The 26,545-nt window shown below is 41.8% G+C and overlaps 3 protein-coding genes across 8 annotated transcripts in view; 2 read left to right on the plus strand and 1 right to left on the minus strand.

Annotated features, from left to right (window-relative positions):
* Positions 1-20,430, plus strand: part of abr (ABR activator of RhoGEF and GTPase) — a 244,661-nt gene extending 224,231 nt beyond the window's left edge. For 4 of the 6 annotated variants that reach the window (XM_024431738.2, XM_024431739.2, XM_024431742.2 and 1 more), the window contains 7 exons: positions 13,440-13,499; positions 14,039-14,148; positions 14,313-14,452; positions 15,188-15,322; positions 16,345-16,450; positions 18,131-18,281; positions 18,835-20,430. In XM_024431738.2, coding sequence (XP_024287506.1) covers positions 13,440-13,499; positions 14,039-14,148; positions 14,313-14,452; positions 15,188-15,322; positions 16,345-16,450; positions 18,131-18,281; positions 18,835-18,924 — 792 coding nt within the window. In that variant the 3' untranslated portion in view covers positions 18,925-20,430. Of the gene's footprint in view, positions 1-13,439; positions 13,500-14,038; positions 14,149-14,312; positions 14,453-15,187; positions 15,323-16,344; positions 16,451-18,130; positions 18,297-18,834 lie in introns of all 6 variants that reach the window. The other 2 variants (XM_024431737.2, XM_024431740.1) reach the window with 1 other exon arrangement.
* A 1,270-nt stretch (positions 20,431-21,700) lies between these two features.
* On the minus strand, positions 21,701-25,621 carry timm22 (translocase of inner mitochondrial membrane 22 homolog (yeast)). Its single transcript, XM_024431748.2, has 5 exons — positions 25,532-25,621; positions 24,745-25,018; positions 24,136-24,332; positions 22,345-22,417; positions 21,701-22,255 (listed from the first exon to the last, which is right to left on the minus strand). Exons 2-5 carry the CDS (start codon positions 25,001-25,003, stop codon positions 22,179-22,181), a joined length of 606 nt encoding a protein of 201 aa, XP_024287516.1. The 5' UTR covers positions 25,004-25,018; positions 25,532-25,621; the 3' UTR covers positions 21,701-22,178.
* specc1 (sperm antigen with calponin homology and coiled-coil domains 1) overlaps positions 25,532-26,545 on the plus strand; it is a 169,114-nt gene continuing 168,100 nt past the window's right edge. The window contains exon 1 of the mRNA XM_024431744.2: positions 25,532-25,672. The gene's annotated coding sequence lies outside the window, so the exon portion shown is untranslated. The remainder of the gene's footprint in view (positions 25,673-26,545) is intronic.

Consider the following 26,545-nt stretch of genomic DNA (forward strand, 5'->3'; position numbering starts at 1 on the left):
GTATGATAGAGTATGAAGTATAACATCTCCACACAGAAAATGATGGTATTCCATTTGAGTATGCTGATGACATGTTACTGTTTCATACCTCCGTGCCTCTTTAAAGGGCCTTCAAATGCCAGCCAGTACTCTAATGGAGTGTTTTATAGGGCATATAAATCTGACTGTCACTAAAGGGGGTCCAGCCCTTCACTGTCCCCCCCCACGCTCCCCCACCAGACACCCTCGGGCTGGCTAATGCGCTCCATGAGGGGTAGAGGGGGCAGGGGAGCATCCTCAGGCTGCTACCCACGATGACCCTCTCCCTGCTGGGCTGGGTCAAACCTGCTGCCCCTGGTAGAAGAGTGGGTATTTTTTGTCTCTGTCTCTCCCTCCATGGGGCCTTCGTGAATCATCCAAATAGTCTAGGACAGTGGTTCCCAAACTTTTTACAGTCCCGTACCCCTTCAAACATTCAACCTCCAGCTGCGTACCCCCTCTAGCAGCAGGGTCAGCACACTCTCAAATGTTGTTTTTGTAAGCCTGCCACACTTGGCAATATCTCACATGGAATAGCCTTAATTTCTCAGAACAATAATAGACTGACGAGTTTCAGGAGAAAGTTATTTGTTTCTGGCCATTTTGAGCCTGTAATGGAACCCACAAATGCTGATACTTCAGATACTAAAGGAGGCCAGTTATAATGCTTCTTTAAACAGAACAACAGTTTTCAACTGTGCTAACATAATTTAAAAAGGGTTTTCTAATGATCAATTAGCCTTTTTAAAATGATAAACTTGGATTAGCGAACACAACGTGCCATTGGAACAGGAGTGATGGTTGCTGTTAATGGGCCTCTATGTAGATATTCCATTAAAAATCACTGTATTTCTGATAAATTTGTTATTTTAATGGACAGAAATTTGCTTTTCTTTCAAAAACAAGGACATTTCTAAGTGACCCCAAACTTTTAAAAGGTAGTGTAGTTGCGGAGAGTCCCTGTAATCTTAGATTCAGATCATTCAGATGAGAAAAAACATCACCCAGATAGGCCAGTCGTGTGAGAAACTCGTCATCATGCAAGCGGTCAGACAAGTGAAAATGATGGTCAGTAAAGAACTTTAAGCTTGTCTCGCAATTAAAAAAACGTGTCAATACGTTACATGGTCGCTGCCCATATCATTGCATATTGCAGAAAATACACAAGAGTTCATGGGCCTTAATTTAACAAAGTTAACCATTTTCACTGTAGTGTCAAACATCTTTCAAGCTGTCAGGCATTCCCTTGGCTGCAAGAGCCTCTCGGTGGATGCTGCAGTGTACCCAAATGGCGTCGAGAGCAACTGCTTGCACGTGCATTACCACTCCACTATGTCTCCCTGTCATGGCTTTTGCGCCATCAGTACAGATACCAACATGAGCGGCAGTGACGTTTGACTACGTTAGTGGAATTCCCGCGAGAGAGTAACTGTTAATGTGATCAGATGTTAATTATGTATTTGACAAGGCGACCTGTATTTGACATTGTGTTGTTATTTCTCTGAACACTAGATGGTTTAATTTTATTTTTGGCATTGAAACTAGGCTACTCGGGCTTGAAAATAACCTCACCCTAATGTATAGCACAGTTGGAAAATATAAATGGACTGTTTGAAAATGTGAAGTAAAAAAAATATATATATATATTTTTTAAAATGTGAACCACATTTTTAGTTGGCGTACCCCCGAAGGCATTTGCGCGTACACCTGGGGGTTTGGGAATACCTGGTCTAGGAGTGTTAAACAACTCTGTTTGGTATGGTTCATTACAAGTCTCTCAGTGGTCTGGATTCATAAGAGCGGTGGGTCGTTTTGGCTAATGAGTGTCTACCAACACAGGCTATTAGCATTCGGCTAGACTAGAGGAATGAAAGTAAAACAAAATATCCTCTCAAACACTCAATGGTGTTGCTAAGACAAGAAGAAAGCCATTAAGGTATTGAAAATGTGTTTGATAATGCAATTGAAAAAGCACTTTTGGGTCATTCTCACGAAACTATAAACAAAAAAATATATATATATATTCTCTTGAATCACTGAGATTAGGATCTGTACTTATCATTTTCATAACTATTATTATGATGTATAAAATGTATAATGTATAAAACTGACCTAAATGTAATCCGGACGCATTTCAGTAATTCAGGCGCAAATTTTCAATGTATTTAAAATAAGACACTTTCCAGTAAACTAGACATCTTAGTTCTCAGAATTATAATAGATTTTAGCAAATGCATCATGGTTTTGTACCTCAATTTGCTACAGACATTTTAAAACTGGTTTCATGAGAATCATCCTTCTATGAGTTAACAGAAGATAAAACAGAGACGTTGTTGCAACCGCCAATCATAAGAACGTCCTCCTCTCTCTGTCTTCCACTCTGCAGGCTACTGTGAGGCTGCCCTTCATGGGTCCACTCTCTGTAGTGAACAGAACTGAGAACATTAGTGTCCCGGCTGGTGACTAAAGGACAGGTCACGCGCTCTCCTGAACTAAATATACATGTAAATAAATCATCAGTGTTAGTCACACTTGCTGCAGGCAGGAACATGCTGTTGCATAAGCCTCCTCTTTAAGCAGATGCCTTTATGTTGCATGATGTTTATGAAGCTGGATCTTATACTGTATGACTGAGACACACTGCCTTTAGAAGGCTGTGATCGGTTGCTTGGGCTGGTCTATGGCCAATCCCAACTCTCCACCTGCTGAGAAGCATGCTGGTTGGCTCAAACCAGGAAGTCTTGCCAGGATGCTCATGGCAACCGAGTCACGGAGGCCTTCTCACATGTCAATCATGACATCAGCAGCTGTTTACCGAGGCATCGTATTATTACTAAGTAGAGGGATTTGCATAATTACTATATTATGTGTATTTACACTTATGTTAATCTACAGCTAATTTTGGACTCAGAATATCATCTCCTATTGCTTTGATTTTGTTTACAATCATCAAGCCGATAATATAATCTGTTAGCAGAAAAAATGATGAGGGTCTTGTTTTTACAGGACTTATTAAACAATCCCTAGGTTGGTGTGTTTAATCAAATGAAACCCAGTTGAGCTAGCTAGTCACTAATTAAACTGGATGTGAACATTGCTGCTTATTGCTAATTTAAAACAGAACAGTCAGTCACAGAATAAATATTTAAATTGTAGTGTCCCAGTGAACAGAAAGTGAAAGGTACAAGGAGAGGAATTAATGAATTAATGAATTCAGCGTATGACAATTCCATACTTCATCATAATTAAGTGCTGCTTTAAATATCGCTGCCAAAATACATTCACATTCCCAATTAATCCAACAATGGATTAATTAAAGATTATGGAGAGTGTCTGTATAATCAGAGTGCACACGTTTCTTCCCTGATGTCATTGTCAATTTACAACATTGTCATGTTGTGAAACATAGCAGTGCTTTTAAAGTTCCACATACATGATGTTTGTATGTACATCACCTTCAGAAAGTATGTTATTAGGATCCCCATTTTGCTGTTGCAAAATCAGCAGCTAATCCTCCTGGGTCCCACATGAAACATGACACAATACAGAACATTCATAGACAAGAACAGCTCAAGGACAGCACTACATTTAAAAAAAAGAAGGTACATGTAGGCTACATATCAATGCATACACTTAAATGTAGTGCCGTAAGGTGTTGCTTTATTCATTTTTTGAAACCAGGTTTGCTGTTTATTTGAGCAATATGAGATGGAACAGAGTTCCATGCAATAATGGCTCTATATAATACTGTATGCTTTCTTGAATTTGTTCTCGATTTGGGGACTGTGAAAAGACCCCTGGTGGCATGTCTGGTGGGTTAAGGTAGTCTATCAGAGCTGTGTGTAAGTTGACTATGCAAAAATATGGGATTTTCAAGTGATACGGTCAGTCTCTCCTCAACTCTAAGCCAAGAGAGAATGGCATGCATAGTATTTATCAGCCCTTTGATTACAATGAAGAGCAGGACGTGCCACTCTGTTCTGGGCCTGCTACAGCTTAGCTAGATATTTCCTTGCAGCACTGGAGTGTGGTGTCGAAAAAGCAGAGCATCTCTTTATTACGGGAAGAACTCTCCCCATCTTTACAACCATTGAATCTATGTTTTGACCATGACAGTTTACAGTCTAAGGTAATGCCAAGTAATTTAGTTTCCTCAACTTGTTCAACAGCCACATCATTCATTACCAGATTCAGCTGAGGCCTAGAACTTAGGAAATTATTTGTACCATATACAATGCTCGTAGTTTTAGAGATGTTCAGGACCAGTTTATTTCTGACCACCCATTCCAAAACAGACTGCAACTCTTTAAGGGTTTCAGTGACTTCATTAGCTGTGGTTGCTGATGCATATATGGTTGAATCATCAGCATACATCGACACATGCTTTATTTAATGCCGGTGGCAGGTCATTGGTAAAAATAGAAAAGAGTAGAGGGCCTAGAGAGCTGCCCTGCAGTACACCACACTTTACATGTTTGATATTATAGAAGCTTCCATTAAACAAAACCCTTCGAGTTCTAGTAGATAGCTCTGAATCCACAATATGGCAGAGCCATAACACACACGTTTTTTCAACAACAGGATATGGTCAATAATATCAAAGGCTGCGTTGAAATTTAACAGTACAGCTTCCACAATATTCTTATCAATTTCTTTCAACCAATCCTCAGTCATTTGCTCCAGTGCAGTATATGTTGAGTGCACTTCTCTATAAGCATACTGAAAGTCAGTTGTTAATTTGTTTACAGAGAAATAGCGTTGTATTTTTTTTAATTTTTTTTTTTAAATCCAACAGTTTGCTAAGAGCTGGCAGCAAGCTTATAGGCCTGCTGTTAGAACCAGTAAAGGCCGCTTTACCAGTCTTGGGTAGCTGAATTACTTTGGCTTCTCTCCAGGCCTGAGAACGAAAGACTTTACTCTAGACTCAGATTAAAGCTATGACAGAAAGGAGTGGCTATAGAGTCAGCTACCATCCTCAGTAGCTTTCCATCGAAGTTGTCAATGCCAGTTTGTCATTATACATTTTTCCACACCTACACTAACTTTACAAAATTCAAACTTGCAATGGTTTTCTTTCATTATTTGTTTTTTTATGTTTGAATACAGTGGCTCACTGTTCATTGTTGGCATTTCCTTCCTAAGTTTTCCAGCTTTGCCAATTAAGTCATCATTAAAATAAAATATGAAAGTTTTTTTCCCATCATTCGTTATATCATTGATCTTACCTTCATAATACGGTTTCTTCTGTTTTTTTGTTGAGTTTTGTCACAATTTTTCAATTTGCAGTAAGTCAACCAGTCAGATGTGCAGCCAGACTTATTAGCCACTCCTTTAGCCCCATCTCTTTCAACCATACTGTTCTTCAATTCCTCATCAATCCATGGCGCCTTAACAGTTCTAACAGTCAGTTTCTTAACAGGATCATGTTTATCAGTAATTGGAAGAAGCAATTTCATAAATTCATCAAGTGCAGCGTCTGGATGCTCCTCATTAATCACATCAGACCAACACATTTTTTACATCTTTAACTTAAGATTCACAGCAAAGTATTTTGTATGATCTCTTATACACTATTTTAGGCCCAGCTGTTTGAACAAAGGTCTAAAGTATTAGTAAAAAAGTGATTGATACATGTGGATGATCTTGTTCCTGTAGTGTTTGTAAACACCCTGATAGGTTGATTAATAACCTGAACCAGATTACAGGCACTGGTTACAGTAAGAAGTTTCCTCTTGACAGCTTGATGAAAAACCGCCAATATTCAGGTCCCCAAGAAAGTAGATCTCTCTGTTTGCATCACATGCACTATCAAACATTTCACACATATTATTTAGATACTGACTTGGTGGCCTATAGCAACACCCCAAAATAAAAGGCTTTAAGTAAGGTGGGGAACAGCAATCTGCAAGTTTTTGTATAGATTTTCAATGGGATTCATGCCTGCGATTTGCCTGAGCCACTCATGGACATTCACATTCTTGTTCTGAAGCCATTCTAGCGTTACTTTGGCTGTATGCTTGGAGTCATTGTCCTGATGGAATGTAAATATTTTCTCCAGTCTGTCGTTTGCACTCTGAATCAGGATCTCAAGGATTTGCCTGTATTTAGCTCAATTCATTGTTTCCTCAATTCTTACCAGTCTCCCAGTCCCTGTCACTGAATAGCATCCCCATAGTATGATGCTGCCACCACCATGCTTCACGGTAGGGATGGTGTTAGACGGGTGATGAGCTGTTCCTGTTTTTCTCCAGACATAGAGCTTTCCATTCAGACCACATCTCAAGGATGATCAAAGGAAATTGGATGCACCTGAGCTCAATTTGGAGTGTCATAGCAAAGGGGTGTGAATGCTTATTTAAATGGTTTTCTGGATTTAATTTTCAATACATTTGTAAACATTTCAAAGAACATGTTTTTACTTTGTCATTATCGGGTATTGTGTGTAGATGTGTGATACATTTTTTGGGGAATTCAGGCTGTAATACAACAAAATGTGGAATAAGTCAAGGGGTATGAAGGAGTATACTTACTGAAGGCACTGTATGTATACAGTTGAAGTTGGAAGTTTACATACACGTAGGTTGAAGTCATTGAAACTCATTTTTCAACCACTACACAAATTCCTTGTTAACATACTATAGTTTTGGTAAGTCTGTTAGGATATCTACTTTGTGCATGACACAAGTAATTTTTTCAACACTTGTTTACAGACAGATTATTTAATTTATAATTCACTGTGTCACAATTCCAGTCGGTCAGAAATTTACATTAAGCAGCTTGGAAAATTATGTCATGGCTTTAGAATGACTTCATTTGAGTCAATTGGAGGTGTACCTGTGGATAGATTTCAAGGCCTACCTTCAAACTTAGTGCCTCTTTGCTTGACATCATGGGAAAATCAAAAGAAATCAGCCAAGACCTCTCTAGTCTGGTTCATCCTTGGGAGCAATTTCCAAACGCCTGAAGATACCACATTCATCTGTACAAACAATAGTACGCAAGTATTAACACCATGGGACCACGCAGCCGTTATACCGCTCAGGAAGGATACGCGTTCTGTCTCCTAGAGATGAGCGAACTTTGGTGCGAAAAGTGCACATCAATCCAAGAACAACAGCAAAGGACCCTGTGAAGATGCTGGAGGAAAAATGTACAAAAGTATCTATATCCACAGTAAAACGAGTCTTATATCGACATAACCTGAAAGGCCACTCAGCAAGGAAGAAGCCACTGCTCCAAAACCGCCACAAAAAGCCTGACTACGGTTTGCAACTGCACATGGGGACAAAGATCGTACTTTTGGGAGAAATGTGCAGCATCTCAAGACACCAGTCAGGAAGTTAAAGCTTGGTCGCAAATGGGTCTTCCAAACGGACAATGACCCCAAGCATACTTCCAAAGTTGTGGCAAAATGGCTTAAGGACAACAAAGTCAAGGTATTGGAGTGGCCATCACAAAGCCCTGACCTCAATCCTATAGAAAATCTGTGGGCAGAACTGAAAAATGTGTGCGAGCGAAGAGGCCCACAAACCTGACTCAGTTACACCATCTCTGTCAGGAGGAATGGGCCAAAATTCACCCAACTTATTGTGGGAAGCTTTTGGAAGGCTACCCAAAACGTTTGACCCAAGTTAAACAATTTAAAGGCAATGCTACCAAATACTAATTGAGTGTATGTAAACTTCTGACCCACTGGGAATGTGATGAAAGAAATAAAAGCTGAAATAAAACATTATCTCTACTATTATTCTGACATTTCACATTCTTAAAATGAAGTAGTGATCCTAACTGACCTAAGACAGGGAATTATTACTAGGATTAAATGTCAGGAATTGTGAAAAACTGAGTTTAAATGTATTTGGCTAAGGTGTATGTAGTCTTTCGACTTCAACTGTATATACCATCTACAGTTTTTCTTATTCAGAAGACCCATGACTGTTTCACATGCATCATTCATAAACCAGTTTCTTTCACCAAACTCCCCAACCTAGATCTGTCATTTTATGTCCTATGTTAGAAGCAGGTAACCGGTTGATGGAGATGGAGACTGCCATGTGTTGTAGATACAGTATACTCTGGAGAGTTATCTAGAATGGAAACCTCTCCAGAGGGACCTCAGCATCTGTTTGTCTACCTACTTCAATCCTGCCTGGTCTGTGCTTTGTCTCCCATAGGCAACAGCAGTGGGATGAGTAGAAGGGCATCTCATCATACGCCAAGTACAGTATGTGTGTGTATAGTTTGTTGTGTTTCCATGCATATGTAAATGTTTGATGTATACTCAGTGGATGCGCCTTAAATTTGTGGCAGCCACTGTTCACTAACCTATTCTATACCATGTGAAGAAGCACATTGCAGATAAGTGGTGACCTCACAGTAACCTGAGTTGGCTCTCTTCCTGCCTTCTCTTCTCATCCACTCACATTCCATCAATAATTATTTCCCCCTTCTCGGTTGCCATAGTAACACAGTGTGCGTGGGTGCTTGTGTAGAGGCGCTGGTATTGGCAGTGGAATGGCCTTAATGAAGAGCTCAGTCGTGGCACCGTCATAGGATGCCACCTTTCCATCAAATCAGTTTGTCAAATTTCTGCCCTGCTAGAGCTGCCCCGGTCAACTGTAAGTGTTGTTATTGTAAAGTGGAAACCTCTACGAGCAACAACTGCTCAGCTGAGCACTGTTAGACCACACAAGCTCACAGAACGGGATCGCAGAGTGCTGAATGTCTCTCCTCGGTTGGAACACTCACTACAGAGATCCAAACTGCCTCTGGAAGCAACGTCAGCCCAAGAACTGTTCGTCGGGAGCTTCATGAAATGGGTTTCCATGGCTGAGTAGCCGCACACAAGCCTAAGATCACCATGCGCAATGGCAAGTGTTGGCTGGAATGGTGTAAAGCTCACCACCATTGGACTCTGAAGCAGTGGAAAGGCGTTCTCTGGAGTGATGAATCATGCTTCACCATCTGGCAGTCTGACGGACTAATCTGGGTTAGCTGGATGTCAGGTGAACATTACCTGCCTGAATGCATAGTGCCAAATGTAAAGTTTGGTGGAGGAGGAATAATGGTCTGGGGCTGTTTTTCATGGTTCAGGCCCCTTAGTGCCAGTGATGGGAAATCTTAACTCTTCAGCATACAATGACATTCTAGGCTATTCTGTGCTTCTAACTTTGTATCAAAAGTTTGGGGAAGGCCCTTTCAGCATCACAATGCCCTTTCACAAAGCGAGGTCCATACAGAAATGGTTTGTCGAGATCATTGTGGAAGAACTTGACTGGCCTGCACAGAGCCCTGACCTCAACCACATTTAAGAACTTTGGGATAAATTGGAACGCCGTCTGCGTGCCAGGCCTAATCACCCAACAACAGTGCCCGACCTCACTAATGTGTCATCAATGTGCCAACATCTAGTGGAAAGCCTTCCCAGAAGAGTGGAGGCTGCTATAGCAGACTAACTTCATATTAATGCCCATGATTTTGGAATGAGATGTTCGACAAGCAGGTGTCCACATACCTTTGGTCATGTAGCATTACACACACACACACTGAGAGTCAGACCTCAGAGCCTAGGGGCTGCTCAGAGAACAATGCGTTCCCACCAAACTGAGCATCATGATGGCTAAACGGAACACATCACATCGTTACTCATTCATGCACATACTCACCCTCATGCTTTTTCTGTCATCGCTCTCTCTCTCTCTCTCTCTCTGGCTCACTCGCTTTTCTCTCAAAGGCCTGTATTTGAGATTTTAAGCACTAATTTGATTCATAGTTTTAACTCTTCTATTTTAATCATGCAGTATATCCTGTGCCACATGAAAGAAAGATGATTGTACAGTGTATTCAGTGTGGATATGCATTTATACACTATTATCATGTGTTATGATCCTCTCCCCAGTCAGTCACAGTGTTTTAGGCAGCACAATGGAGGCTTTGAGTTCTGGAGGAGTGATGAGGTCCTAATTGGAACCATTGTTTGGTTTAGGATGTTTTCTATATACTTTATCCTTCCACCAGCCCTCCTTGTCTTCTAGTCTTTCTTTCTTCTACTAACACACGCTACCAATTTGTTTCAGAGGTTCCCAGGAGAGGGAGGTTTTGGCACTGTGATTCATCTCTTGGGACTTTGAGGACCCGCCCCCTTTCTTTTTGTGCATGTTTCACCTCATATATTCTTCCCTCTGATTGGTTTCCTGGACTGTCACTCAAGACAACTTTTTTTTCCATCCTCTCCCTTTGTTTTACCAGCCAGCTGGGCACAACCCCAAGTCACACTGGGGAGATCATTATTTCCATGTCTAAACTTCAAAGCAACATTTTCAAACAACGTAACCTGCTCCCATCCATCCATCCATCCTCTGTGATAAGATGAAAATATATAGTCTAGAACTGTACTGATTCAGTTGCAGTTTGCACTATAAATAATCCCTTAGCAATGTGGTCTCCCCTTGAACCAGCTCACTTCCCAGGCAAGGAAAATGAATAAATAGGTGCAGAAGTTCTTCCTGGAGTTCTTAATAAAGCAGCATAGCATTAGAAGTGAACGGGTGGAGTGGTTGAGGGGTCAAGTGGGTGTGTTGACTGCACACAGCTCGGCTGCATTAAAGGGTCTTTGTATTTTTATGTAACCCAATTTGACTCCATTCACTTGTAATAATGGCGAGAGCGAGAGATACACTATGTTGTTTTTAGGGCCTGTTTTGGGGGTCTACATGGTTACAGGAGGCCTCATCAGTCTGTTTGGGCTCCTGCCCAGAAAGACTCCTGGTGCTGGTGTAGTCAGGGCCTCATAGCCATGATTAGGGCAACCTTCTTTAAACCTCAACCCTGCTTGGAAAATTGCCCCTAATGGTAATAGATGTCTTAATAACTGATACAAAAAAGCTTTTTATTAGGTAATTAATTACACTCCCTAAATACCAAGTTCTACCCTACTGTAAAGTTACGATAAGGTAAGTGTGCTGGCCTTGCACTCGCTCAGCAATAAACGATTATGGGGCTTTTAAGACCGACAAGCACATAATCTAGGAAGGTAGTAATGACATAAGTGTAATTGTGATACACAGGGAACTGCTGAATCAGCCAAAAAAAGGCATTAGCTCCTCGCTGTAGAAGTGCTAGGCTAGTCAGAGTGGCTCTGGTGTGTGTGTATCGAACACACACACACACACACACACGTCTCATCATAGATCATGTCAGAGCTCTATTCTCCCAGGGCATCATGAGAAAAAGGCAAGCTCTGCCTGAGCACAGTGAAGAGGGTGAGCCAGACATCAGCCATAGCTGCTGCTTACCCCTAGAGACAGCCAAACATACACTACCGTTCAAAAGTTTGGGGTCACATATGTATCACATTTACCTAATTTCACTAATGTGAACATTAATCACATTGATTGAGATGAAATACAGCACACAAGAAAGCCCCCTTTCTCAAAATAACTCAGGTCATTACAATATGCTAACACACAATGGAAGTACTGCGGATGCCCTTTCTGTTCGCTACCATTGTATTGCTATGCTAGTGCTCGGTTTCATCTTGTTCCTGTTAGTTCTTGTAAGTCGAACTGTCATCTGGTTGTGGGCCAGGTTCTCTTTACCTCTGCTGAAATGCTTGAGGGTAGAGACAGGGCGGAGTGTCAATTGGGAAAGGGAGACCGGGCCAGAGGTTGTGCTTTTTCCCAAAGTTTGGGGTCACTTAGAAATGTCCTTGTTTTTGAAAGAAAAGCTATTTTTTGTCCATTAAAATGACATAAAATTGATCAGAAATACAGTGTAGACATTGTTAATGTTGTAAACTACTATTGTAGCTGGAAACAGCTGACAAAATAATAATAATAATAAAAAATTGAATATCTACATAGACATACAGAGGCTCATTATCAGCAACCATCACGCCTGTGTTCCATGGCACGTTGTGTTAGCTAATCCATGTTTATCGACTGCCCCCTCTCATTGAAGCCACTGACGTTCAATGCCGACCGCAGTACTGCAGGCATTGTTAGCAGAAAACAGGATCCCCCATTATAGTCATATAAAAAAATAAAAAAATGCCAAAGACAATCATGGTACCAATAACAGCTTCTAATACACAGATGTATGTCCTTGAACCGATTATTTTAAAATCGTACACAGACTAAGTTATAGGGATAGTTCCGCTGCTAATGGCAATCTGCAATACCCCAGTCAGCCTTTAACTTGTTACTCAATGATAGGAGGCAGCACTGAGCTAGCCTGCAACATCACTTCCTGGAATAGTTCATACTGCTGATGTTATGTCTCCATGAGACGGCATCTTACCAGATTTTATTTGGCTTCAATGTGCTATTCGTATTCACATAGGGATGCATGGTGTCGCGTAATCTTTGGCTTTGCCATTTCATATATACAGTCATTTGTTTTAATGCAGAGATAATCCATTTCGTTAGGTAGGGACAGACCCACACACAGCCCTCAGTCTGGCTAGACGGTAGACGCTCCTCTCAGTCTAAACACACACATACTCACACATTACCCAGCGTGCACCACTGCTCCATCCACACAGGGGGTAAAGCCCATTTAACTTTATCAGATGTCAGCGTCCTGGAAATTAAATGACAAGAAAAAATAAAGTTCCCAGGGATGTTTTGTCATTTAAATATAGACAGGCTTGTCTGTGAATTTTCATCAAGGACGCAAACGGAAAACTGTATATTTTTCCTCCACAAACAGCAGCAGTGAGAAAATAGCCCTGCTCCTCCTCTGGCCCATGCTGAGAGGAGAGGCTCGTCTCGGGTCGGAAAACAAACTGTAACGTGCCCTTGTTGTTCTCTTGGCTGGACTTTAAAGGAGCTCCTCAGAGCCTCACCAAAGCATGACGGGAGGGAGACATCTGGAGTAGGTGTTAGAGAGAGAGGGAACAGAAGTGTTTGTGTCCTAATAAACATACAACTTCCTCCAGTGCAGTGAACTCTAGGTAGGCAGAGGTCCAGATCACTGAGACCTAGCGAGGTACTCGGGGTGTAGTGACAAGTAGAACACAAAACATAGGCGAGAATGAAACATTGATGTCTTGGTGACAATGGGAGCGAAACAGTGTTTGTTTCCTAATAAACATACTTTTCCCTCCAGTGCAGTGAACCCTGAGTACTCAGAGAGAGCTGGCTAGGTACAGAGTTGTAGTGACAGATGACTTTAGCAGTAATAGAACACAGGCACCAGAAAGAAGGCTTAGTCTCTACTAGGTTGCAGTCTTATATATGATATACAGAGTGTGTTCTGTGAAGGTCCATGTGATTGTGTCCATAATACGTGTATTTGAACACTCACTGCTCTTGTCATACCTTCTCTGTCTCCTATGAGGCCATGCAGTGATGTGGCTTGTGTAGAAACTATAACGAAGGAAACTCAAACATAACTCTGCTCTCTTTCTCTGTGTATTTCAGCTGGACCCCCAGACGGTTCAGTCTAAGAACTGGCACATGGACGTCATAGAGATGAACGGGGTAAGGGACATTTGGGACCAGTTCCCCGGGACCGAGATGAAGCCTATTCTTGGACTAAGCTCTTTCAATGTTGAATCTCCACAGAACATGCTTTTTAGTATAGGACTCGGATTACACTGTGTCTGGAAAACCATCCAATTCTGATACTGTCAGTCATTTACACATCTCAACACTGTTAATAGAAGATGACTATTGTTAGGGATTGGTGTGTGGATATTGTAACGAAGCTTGTTGTTACAGTTGACCAGGGCCATGCAACGTTATCTTTACTAGCTTGGCCAACTCTCTGATTGCTCCGAAACACAGTGTTTTTAAACAGCCGTAAAGTTTAAACATCTAACAACGCTGGATCCACTTACACTCCTGGATGCTGTGTAATGATCAGAAGAAAGCACTTGGAAGCTGTGTATTTTAAACTAGTGACTGCAGATCAGCGATGCAGCTAAAAGCTGGTGCAATGTTTGCTGTTCATGGTCCCTGTCAAATAAACCACTAAATATGCAGCTTGTTTGACGCGTTGTATGTATCGTCTCCCACAGATCAAAGTGGAGTTCTCCATGAAGTTTACGAGTCGGGACTTGAGTCTGAAGAGAACGCCCTCCAAAAAACAGAGTGGGGTGTTCGGGGTCAAAATCAGTGTGGTGACAAAGTAAGCCATGTTGATATGTTGTATTCAAACATACCTGCAACAACATGAGAAATCTTTCTGCTCAGTTTATTACACTTCTAGCATCAGCATCACATTGTTGACTGTAATCTAATTACAGTCATAGTACTGCAATATCAGTCCTGAAGAACATTGTCCCCCAACAGGCGCGAGCGCTCCAAGGTGCCTTACATAGTCCGCCAGTGCATTGAAGAGGTGGAGAAGAGGGGGATCGATGAGGTGGGAATCTACAGGATCTCCGGGGTGGCCACTGACATCCAGGCCCTCAAAGCAGCATTCGACACCAGTAAGAAACGCTCATACTGAGACTACTTCAAAGCACACCTCAGTCTTCATCAACAGACACAGCATTTTGTTCCTGGCCATGGCATCTGACCAGGGATAACTCTTGGCCCTATATATAAACTATAACCAGGGCCATGAGTATTTCCTGGTCAAGTCACGTTATCAGGAATAACTCCAGACCCAACATTATCAACACAAGCCTCCCTCTGTGAGCTGTCCTGTCCTTCCACTCTGTTGTACTGTGGGCCGGGGTCAGACTACCAGGCCCATGGCAGAGGGGCTTCAGCCTGGCTATAAACAGAGAGAGTTGTGGGAAAGGACAGGAAGAACACAGGTCTGACGAGCCGCAGCTGTCAGCTGTGTGTTGTCCTCCCTGGGACTCCCACATCCAGGTTGTGTCCCATATTGCTACCCTATTCCCTATATAGTGCTGTACTTTTGACCAGGGCCCACTCTGTAGGGCATAGGGTGCTATTTGGGACACATCCTCATGTCACAGCCCCTAGACCAAACCAAATGCTAACCTCCTCAGCATCTCTCTGCTGTGTTCATGTCTCACTGAGCTGAGATCTCCGGTTGTTTGGGTTATAGAGTGTGGTTTCTTGTTATGTCATCTCTGGAGCCAGAATGATCCGTCTGGAAATGAACTAGTTGTTTGGTTGGGATGATACACTTCCCTTATCTGTTTTATCCCCCTCTCTATATATATTTATATCTATCTCTCTCCCCTTCAAAGATAGCAAAGACATCCTGGTGATGTTGAGTGACATGGACATCAATGCCATCGCGGGAACGCTGAAGCTGTACTTCCGTGAGCTGCCAGAGCCCCTGCTCACTGACCGCTTGTACCCAGCCTTCATGGAGGGTATAGGTACGACCTCTAACAGACCACATACATTCATACATCTCAATGCAATACCATATAAATACATTTATTATGCTTCTCAGTAGTAACAGAGAGAGGGGTTATTCCATTTTTTATTCACAGAAAATGATACATTGACAAGACAACATTGAAAGGATTGTTAATTTTTGCCCCTTAGAGTGGTAATTCTTAACTTATTTTCTTCTTTTCCCTCGCCTCCTCCTGTATACTCCCCATGTATCTTCCTCCTGTATACTCCCCATGTATCTTCCTCCTGTATACTCCCCATGTATCTTCCTCCTGTATACTCCCCATGTATCTTCCTCCTGTGTACTCCCCATGTATCTTCCTCCTGTATACTCCCCATGTATCTTCCTCCTGTATACTCCCCATGTATCTTCCTCCTGTATACTCCCCATGTATCTTCCTCCTGTGTACTCCCCATGTATCTTCCTCCTGTGTACTCCCCATGTATCTTCCTCCTGTGTACTCCCCATGTATCTTCCTCCTGTGTACTCCCCATGTATCTTCCTCCTGTATACTCCCCATGTATCTTCCTCCTGTATACTCCCCATGTATCTTCCTCCTGTATACTCCCCATGTATCTTCCTCCTGTATACTCCCCATGTATCCTCCTCCTGTGTACTCCCCATGTATCTTCCTCCTGTGTACTCCCCATGTATCTTCCTCCTGTGTACTCCCCATGTATCTTCCTCCTGTATACTCCCCATGTATCTTCCTCCTGTGTACTCCCCATGTATCTTCCTCCTGTGTACTCCCCATGTATCTTCCTCCTGTGTACTCCCCATGTATCTTCCTCCTGTATACTCCCCATGTATCTTCCTCCTGTGTACTCCCCATGTATCTTCCTCCTGTGTACTCCCCATGTATCTTCCTCCTGTGTACTCCCCATGTATCTTCCTCCTGTGTACTCCCCATGTATCTTCCTCCTGTGTACTCCCCATGTATCCTCCTCCTGTATACTCCCCATGTATCTTCCTCCTGTATCCGCCTCCTCTTCTCCACAGCTCTGTCGGACCCTGCAGCCAAGGAGAACTGCATGATGCATCTGCTGCGCTCACTGCCTGACCCTAACCTCATCACCTTCCTCAGCCTGCTGGAGCATCTCAAGAGGTATACACACACGCGCACACACGTACACACACACACACACACACACACACACACACGTGTACACACAAAGGGCCAGTAACTACTATTGGTGACCGTTTGGGCCAGATTAACAGGCAGCATAATACGTTCAGAGTGGGTTTTGGAGGAGTTCTGGGCAGAATACGGTCCACATGCGAGTGGTTCTTTAAGCCTGCCATAAAACTGTAGTCTGGAGAGCTTCATGAGGTGTGCTACTGTGACCGCACCACACTCATTAGCCACTGACTGACCGCCCCAATAAGAGAAAGGACAGGGGGAAAAGTCATCAGTGTACAGGCCAGACTCTGTGTTGTCAACAGAGCTAACACACACACACACACACACACACACACACACACGTCTATCCCTGGAGAGAAATCAGCATCAGTCTCCACTGGGCCTTTTACGCTAGACCTGTTGTGGTAAAGTTAAGGGGCTCGACCTATGGCCCAGTTGAAGGAAACACATTAAAGTCAATGAAAAATGACTTTACTGCTAAAAATGACTTCTCTACTACTATTATGTCTTTGAAAATAGCTGTGATGGTTTTAGATGGCCGACCATGTGCTACTTAGTCTCTAAATGCAGTGTGGAACTACATTGGATGACATCATGGCTGTGCCTGTTAAAACTGCCTTCAGTTAGAAGACCATGGTAGAGCAAGGCCCAGCCCAACCATAGACTAGTAACCACTAGCATGGGCAGGAACACTTATGGGTCTCCTCCTATCACTCACATCTGACCTAGAACCAGCTGTCTGTCATCAGCCATAGTAGCAATGGCCTGTGTGGGGACTTATTCATACTCTGAGTAAAGGTAGTTTTCACCACCAGACGTTTAAAAGATCAGGTTTATGTGTTTGTCATAGTTTCCTAACACGGGTCAGACAACATTTGTCTGAGTATATTATTGTCATCTAGCTCTACAATGTGAACTAGAGGGAACTAAGACTAACTTTAAATGTGTAGTGCAGCCGTGTCATTTTCAGTTACACATTACTTCACTCTCACGCCTCCTTACAGAAGGTAGTTTTCAGTTAATCCTTGCTGTAAGATTGACACGTTTGAAAAGAACACTGGGAGCCATGTGTATCACCAGGGGAGGTGTTTTATAGTGTGTAAAGCTGTGACCGTGTAAAGGGTAGTTTGATCTCAGAAGTTTGTTGGCAGGAAGGTCCATAGAGAGAAATAAGATTTCTACCTATTGGCTGGCCTGAGGTCAGTTCACAGGCCTAGCACTGGGTCAGATTCCACTCTTCTGCACCATGGAGACTCTATTATGGTCTGATCCCAGTACAGCTCTCACCCAGCAGTACACTGCAGTCAGTCAACAAGAACGTACACAGACTACTCTCGTAGACACGCTGAGGACACCTGCTGGAAGCTCTGCTGAATTTCAAGTGTGATATGAAAGGCTCTGCTGTTGCTATGGAGAACATTTATATAAGTTACAGCAGATGGTAACTTAGTTCAGACATGGTCCTTGTAAAAGAAACACACACAGAACACACTGTGCTGTACTGACAGTGATTGCTTCAGAACATGGGTTATCATAGTAACAAGCCCAGACCAGAAAACATGTCGCATGACTAGAAAAATAACTAATAATGATCTGTCCCTGTGGTCACTGTAGTCTGACTGGTCTGTCTGTTTTGTGTTCCAGAGTTGCTGACAATGAGCCCATCAACAAGATGTCCCTCCACAACTTGGGCACAGTGTTTGGCCCCACCCTGCTCAGGCCCTCTGAGTCCGAGGTCACCAAGGGACACATCACCCTGGCCACTGACATCTGGTCACATGACGTCATGGCACAGGTCAGTGTGACTTGGGTGCGTATATCTGTTTGTGTGTGCATGTGCGTTTGCTTATGAGTATGTAAGAGTTAGCTGAGGGGGATGTGTGTGTTCAAACCGTGTCAGTCTAGTCTGGTTTCCCAGCCGTATTTAGACTATTTGGGAAGCCCCTCCTGGAACTCTGCCCCGTACTACGAGAGAAACCACTTCCTGTTCACAAATGACTTATTCTAGGCCGTATATAAACAATGAATACTGTAAATCATTATAAAAGCCACAACACTAACAGTAGAATGCCATATTTCATCATTACTGTAAAGACTGACAGACAGTTGTTTGTGCAGTGGCTTATTAAATCTCCATATGTTTAGTAGATAGATACTCATACAGATACTCAGTTATCATGGAGAGATGCTTACTGTGTCACCTGAGTCATGTACAGAATATGTAGGTCACATTCGCCTCTAAGCTCCATATCCTAGTCCTTTTTTGGTTATAACTACGATAATTGGTATTTAAACGAAACACCATTTACATTTGGCTCAATCTCTCCCCTTCTCGCTCCCCATCTCAGGTCCAAGTGTTGCTGTACTACCTGCAGCATCCTCCCATCTCCTTTGCTGAGCTGAAGCGGAACACACTCTACTTTTCCACTGACGTTTAATCTCTTGGGGGTCCGGAGCGAAAGACTCAACAGCAAATCCCCCACCCCCATACCACCCAGCTCCCTTTTAAAACTGTACAGCCCCCCTAAGACCCACCCAGCCTACTCTGAGAGATGGAGTCAGACGTGGAGGAAGAGGAGTCACGGTGCTTCCTCTGGATCCCATAGTCACGTCTTCTAGTGTCAGCGGAGATAGAGCAGCGGCCCCTACATTTACAGTACATCCATCTGGTGAAGAGCAGGGGTGGAGGGAACAGCATACCTCTCACCTTTGACCCACAATACCCCATCGGACAACCACCAATATGGGACCTCTCTATCTATCCGTGAGGGGTTAGAGGTCAGGGTCTGGTATGTTACTGGGTCACTGTCGGTTGTTTGGTCTGTTGGGTCCTCCAGAAACCAGCTCAATGATCCTGAAGCTGGTCTGTTACTTATTCCACCTTCTCTTTTATTTTATTTCTTTCAGAGGCATTCCAAGAAATGGCATTTACATATTTTATAAATATTATTTGTTCAATAAGTCCTTTGTTTCTCTCTGGCTTTGTGCATGTGACGGAGGAGGGCTGTGTGTTTATGTAGAAGCGTGTATGTATGTATGTGTGTGTGTGTTAAAGCAAAGAGCTGAGGACTGTTTGCATTTCCAAGCTGCCAGTAAAGCCATGTCAGTGAATGGCCACTGTCACATTTTTTCTCCACGTGTAAAGACTAGAGAGCACAGCCCTCCCTCTGTGTGAGTCTTGGCCAAATTCGCCCTATTTATTATAAATATATATATATTAAGTGTGCCTGTACAGTCCAGGAGCTGGTTTCCCAAAAGTATCTCAAGGCTAAAGTCATCGTTAGAACCATAGCCTTAAGATGCTTTTGGGAAACTGGGCCCAGTGCAACTAGAGAATTGCTCAAAGGAGTCCGTTGTTTGAAGTTTTTTCAAGTAGTGATGGTTTTTTCAAGTTTCTCATTCACAGCCAAGGTTGGCTGAGCTGTACTGAAACGATTACAGGAACACAAAGTGTGAAATCTGACATTTGATTCTAAACCTCTTTAAAGAAAGAAAAATCAATCTGTGAGATGAGGGTTATGGGAAGAAAATCACACATTTTTGGAACATTTGCTTTTTTCTTGTCAATCCATTGCAAGCCTGTTCCTAGTGTCCAATGACACCAGTTAATCTATAGGATTATTGTGTAGTTTAATGCCCTTATTGCATGTTCAACTTGTCAATCAAATCAGGCTGGGTAACGAAGGTAGGTTGTCACTGCTAGTTTGCGGCACCGGCAATCTCCTCCCATCAAAGCTGTACAAATCCAACCTTTCTGCTATCTAGCCTGTGACATATCTTAAAATAAGCACTGTTAGATGAGTCATATTTGATATTTTTAATATAAGATTAAAAGAAAATGAAATGTTGTATTTTACTTTGAGTATACTGTATTAACAAGGGTAAATGTCGATGTGAACTTTTTTCTTTTTTAGTAAAATTAATAAAAGTCTACCAAAACTGTTGTTTTGTCATTCAGTCTTGCAGTTTTATTGCAACTAATTCATATTTTAGAACTTTGAATAGATTTTTATTTGGTTTTGGATAGTTGAAAAGTGACTCATGTAGTGGAATGTTATCAGTACTGTGCAAGCTCAAGATTGCAGTGCAGAAAATAAAGGTTTTTTTGAGCATGCAGTTACCAAACAAGTCATAAGAATTGAAAAATGAATTCAAAACGGTACAATTAGCAGGTTTGTGTGTTTATCTGTCTCGGACACACCAAACTCAGTTCATATAATGTAACATTTGTGCCAGAATAGTAAGCATTCTGGCACAAAAATGTTCAAACATCACCCAGGTGGATGAGGTGAGTTTCCCCTTACTATGTAAAGAGTTGAGTACCTCAGTTGGTAGAAAAGTGCTATATAAATCCAATCTATTTTTATCTGGTAACGCATTACTCTAATCAATTTACACTGGTGACTGAGAATGAATGGCTACTTTGTGACTTACATTTGTTAACTATAAATTGGATGGATTCTGTAAAAATGTACATAACATTGGTCAGTGTCACCACGTTGCTGTTTGAGTCAGAATGTAAAACATTGAAGGTTCGAGCGGATCACTTTAGTCGTCATTGACTAGTCTTTTAAAGTGTGCTGCGTTCCAGTGGTGGAAAAAGTTGCCAATTTTCATACTTGAGTAAAGGTACTGTAAAAGTTAATCGCCCAGTAAAATCCCAAAAGTTCATATATTTGCTAAAATATAAGCCTCAATCATTTCAAATTCCTTATTAATCCAACCATATGGCACCATTTTTTTTTAAATTTACGGATAGCGAGGGGCACGCTCCAACACTCAATTTACAAATGAAGAAAGTGTTTAGTGAGTCTGCCAGATCAGAGACAGTAGGGATGACCAGGGATGTTGTCTTGATAAGTGTGTGAATTAGATTATTTTCCAGGCCTAAAGCATTCAAAATGTAACAAGTACTTTTGGGTGTCAGGGAAAATGTATGGAGTAAACAATACGATTTTCTTTAGGAATGTAGTGAAGTAAAAGTACAGACCCCCCAAAAAACTACTTAACACTGCTGCATTCTGGGGCAAAAAAAAAGACTTGTGGCTACAATACAACTACATGAACTTTACAAAAATCACGAAATGTTGACTTCAAGTCTCTACAGTTGCTCTTCAACTTCATTCTGAAGCCATTACATGCATTGTGGGGCTCTATTGTCAACTAATCATTAGGGTGTTTTTGTTTGACCCATGCAAACAAAGACATGACAAATGTGATTCCAGTTTATTATGGGTGTTGGAGACATGTTTATTTCTACATTACAATGAAAACCTTTTATAAACAATGGCAACACTGCCATGTTGATCTGAGCGCTGCTGTCGCCCATACACCTTCGACTTTTGTCCTTACCACGCAAATGCGGCCATTGACTTGATTTCACCCACAAAAAATAAACGAGAGAATAGCCAGCTCTCGACTACAACTGATTAGAGGTTCATCTCAATAACTTAACTTTTTAGATAGGCAAAGCCAGCATAAGTGGGCCACAAGCCTGGACTGGCCAACCCTGTATGACATTGTGGATACAGTCAAACGTGGAATTGTCCAAGTGTAGATAATCCTCATGATAAGATGCTCCACCTGCCGAGCAGGGATGTTTTTCTCTCTCCACGAGGTATAAAGTCTTTCTGGTCCAGAGGGACAGTGATCCCTCAACAATAGTTCAAAGGTATTGAAGGTGACCTGGTTTTCACCGAAGATAGTACTCAATGGCAGCAGAGAAAGCAGCGAAACCTCCACATCCCAGCACGCCAGCCTTCGCCCCAGCTATAAGATAGAAGGGAGACAATCATCTATCAACAAAATTATATTAATGCATGAGACATTTGAACTGACAGATTAAGTAGATAACTCACCTCGAAATCCTATTGCTCCCCCAGTAACACAACCACTGTAGACAGCGTTCTTCCAGTCTGACTTCCCCCTGTGCTGTAATGTAAAATACACCACAAGGGGGCAGTATAAGACAGACTGACAATACAGTATTTCCAGTAGATGTCTTCACGGTTTCAACAGACCCAACATTCCAAGATCAAATTCTGACTTGTGTCTCGGATCTGGGTCAGTTCTGATATAATTGCTACAGGTCTCAGGATTGTGCAATTAAAACTGATTTACCGACTGGACCCGTCCTCTTAATTTAATGTTTGTGTGATGAACTGCACAAGCTTGTTATCTTTGTCAGCCAATTGCAATTCAATGAACTGCATTGCTTATGTCCAGCTGAAACTGGTTCCGGCAGCTCATCTCATGTGCGCCTGCTGCGGAGGAGAGAGAGCGAGTAAAAGGAGCCATGGCCACTATTGATTGAACATGTCTTTATAATGTAGCAAACAAAGGTGAGAAACGTTGGCGTGGACAAATGAACTGTGTGCGCAACTCGCCATTCAGGTTTGATGCAATTTTCTGCAATGCATGTATTTATTATCAATTGTTTAGTCATTGTAAATGATTGAATAATCTAAATCAGTTCTTTAGCCTATGCAAAAAGTTTTTCATTTTGATGAGACATTCTCATTGGATAAATTAAGTTATTTTAAATGTTATGCTCCATATTTACTTTAAGGTTAAAAGTAGGCCTGTTGTAAAATAAATCGCGTTAGTCTATTGCTGTCATTCGTTGGGTAGGCCTACGGTAGTCCTTTGTTGGTAATGTTAAGGTTTCATTCTGTTGAGCCATTTTTGTTGGCCAAATTAAAGTTCCGGCTGTAATGTTGTGTTTACCGCAATATAATAGAATGACTGGTAGCCCTACTATGCTACTCGCACTCAAACCATGAAAAGGAAAGAAAAAAAGGGCCAGATGCAAATTTAATGCCGCAGTATAATAAATAACTTGTTAGTATTTTCCCTATTAAAACATTGACTAGAGTTGCTTTTGATATTACCGTAATAAATGTTAAGCAACTTTTGTGAAGGTTTGGTATGGTTATTATTAGGCTTAGCTAGGCTACTGCAGGCCTATGATATGTAGTGTGCACCAGCACTACAACTGACTCCGACAGTTGAAGTTTGAGGTGAGGAAGAAAGTTCTAGGCCTACCATAGTTACTCCTTTAATCTAACAATATAATACTTCTTTAAAAATATTCTGATTGAAAATTAACAAATGAGCATCCTATATCTGTATAGCAGTAGTAGCCTATTATCAGGGAGTCATACTAAGACCAAGATCTCTTTTACAGATGAACCCTGAATTACAGAAAATTAACACATCAACCAACCTCTGTCTCTAGGCCTAAACTTGTCTCATACACACACACAATAGCCTGATGCATTTAGTGCTCAAATCTCCAACCGCTAAACTGGGAGTTAGACTTGTTTTAGGAAAGTAAAAACCAATAAAATAGACTAAAGTTTTGAATATGTTGAACATAACTTTGTGGTTTGTGCTTACATATGATTTGTTGATGACAACGTTAAAGTCCTGCAAGTTGTCCAAACATAACAGGCCGTCTCATGCTAGTGATGCATTTACACACTTGCCAGAATAAAGATGGTCCTAGTGCTGAGTTTTAATATCTCTTTACTTCCTCCGGTCCACTGACAATCAACAGACTACTTTCAATTTGCTACTCTCTTAGTTAGCATATTATTACTATTTTCTGATGCATTTCAGCAGAAGAAAAAGGATCAGAATCATCCTACCGATTCAATGATGCACTCTGTGCAGGAGAACATTGCCCCAATGACAGCAAAGTTTTTGGCGTAGGACATTCCCCTCTGGCCCATGTCTTTGAGAACCTCTCTGGCCGTGGGTGTTCTCATGGGGTCTTTGGGGTCAAATCCCACGTTGGTGTCTATACCAGCCGTGAACACACCAAACGCTCCCCCAAGAACAAACCCTTTAGAGAAAAGTGTCACAAGATTGTGTTAGCTACAGCAACTATGGAAATAGTACTGTTACTACTATACCTTATAGTGAGAATGAGCAATATTCTAAACAGCAAGGGAGAGTGAGTGGCTCATCTCATCAGTAAGCTACCAACACGTTAAAAGATCAATAATTTGGAACAACTATGTGCATTATAAATTGTCGGCCTCCTGCATGCAGAGAGAAGCTAGTGTACCTACTGTACTGTAGCTGCAATCAGCTGTCACCATGAGGTAAATGTACGTTGCAATTTAGCCTCTATTGCTCGGTCGTCCATGGATGGACAAAGCTAGAGGCTAGTTGCAACTGTGAAGTGTACAGTAACTCATGCAAATGCATGACACATTTTTAATATCGTCGACAATACTGAAAGACTGGCTAACCTCCAACACAGGCCAACACCGCCTTGAAAGCACAGCTCTCCATTCCCTGTTCGATCATCTTCTGGTCGTCGGTTTTCATGGGATTGGGAAGACCCCCCATAACGGTCGGATTCAGATCCTTAATTGGCCTCTTCTCCCCGATGAGGTGCTCCAGGACCATGCTGTACTGAAATGTTGAACCTTCATAGCTCCGATCAGCCGAGGTTGAGGCTTGAGTGTCCGACACAGGGGCATTACCACTACCTACAGTCCCCGCCATGATGAGTGTGTGCGGCTGGTAAATTCAAGAGGTTATTATAAACGGTAGATTCGCCAAATGCATGACAGCTTGAAGTCAATTATATTTATTCCGAATGAAAAAACAATGAAGTTTATGGAATAACGGTCCTGGACCAATAACATAGACAACATAGACATTCTGTATTGTTGTTTGAGAAAATATTTGTCAATATATAAGATTTGCACGTTTTCTTTTACTTGCTTTAGCGTGCAAGTGAACTGCAAATTAGTCTTCCTATATATTAGCAGATTCGACAAAGTCAGATCAATGTGTTTCTAAGTAATGGACTGTCTTCATGAATGCTATCTTGAATATAACCATGTCATCTTAAAAGTCTTAGATCAATATTGTCACAACACTTCTCATTTGACTTGAAAATATCTGTACGTTTAGGCTTTAATTTTGATCTCTGCAGGAAATAAATGAGGAGGGTGTCGATTTAATACAAATGTTATCATAAGGAGAAGATAGTTCTCAAGTGAACACACTGTTGAAATACGACATTACCCAGAAGTCTTTGTAAATGCAGACACTGCACCAAACTCGCGCGCTCCACCTGCAGGCACATCCACGCGCGACGCTAGCCCCACCATCGACATCACCACATCACACAAACGAGCGCACCAGAGGCAGAGTTGAAAAGAACAGGTGAGGGGAAATATTTATATTATTTTGCCGAAAATATATATTTTCAATCAGCACTGATAATATTCACCTGTTTTACTATTTATTCATTTACGTTGCTCAAGTTTGGTGAGGCTGTGAGAGTCGTTATGAAGACAGGTTGGATAGCAGTACAGTAGTTAGTGCATTTCACAGCAATCGCCGTTTTGATCAACGACAAGGTGTTTGTCTCGTGACAGCCACTGTCCCATCTGTGACTGTACCTTCAGCTGATGGTTATTCTATATTAACCCGTGTTTAAAAAATGTATGGTCAACTCGCGTCGACATGTTGTTCATTGCCACATCTTACAGTTAGAGAATGCTGCAGTAAGACAGACTTGTGTGATGGTAAAGCTGAGTCAGCCGAAGACATCTGTCATGAATGTTTGCGGACTGGGTGGAGGTGGATGCATGTGCACTGTTAACATTGTGGACTCTGGTGCCTCTTCTCATTTGTGTGTCTGTTTGAAGTTCAACAGGATGTTGTTTTTTGTGTCTGCTGCTGCCTCCACCAGTACATTTGGTTACGTAGAAAAACACCCTCCTGCTTACATCAATAGGCTAGCTCTTCCAAGCTTACTCAGTGACTATGCAGCAACAACGAATGACAAATAAATAATTGAGTACACATAGTGCTCACCAATTAGCAACTCTTCCAGAATGTTTTTTTTTAAAAATAGATCACATCACACTTTCACAGTGAATGAGTAAGATTATGAAGCCCATAGTTTGATTATCCTGTAGTAAACAATTATGGTGTCCATGTAGCCTATAGCCTAATGCCCAAATTCTTATAAATTGCTTAAGAAATCATCATCATCCAATCAATTATTTCATATACATGGAAGTAATTAGG

Source organism: Oncorhynchus tshawytscha, linkage group LG09 (assembly GCF_018296145.1).
Source record: "Oncorhynchus tshawytscha isolate Ot180627B linkage group LG09, Otsh_v2.0, whole genome shotgun sequence".
NCBI lineage: Eukaryota > Metazoa > Chordata > Actinopteri > Salmoniformes > Salmonidae > Oncorhynchus > Oncorhynchus tshawytscha.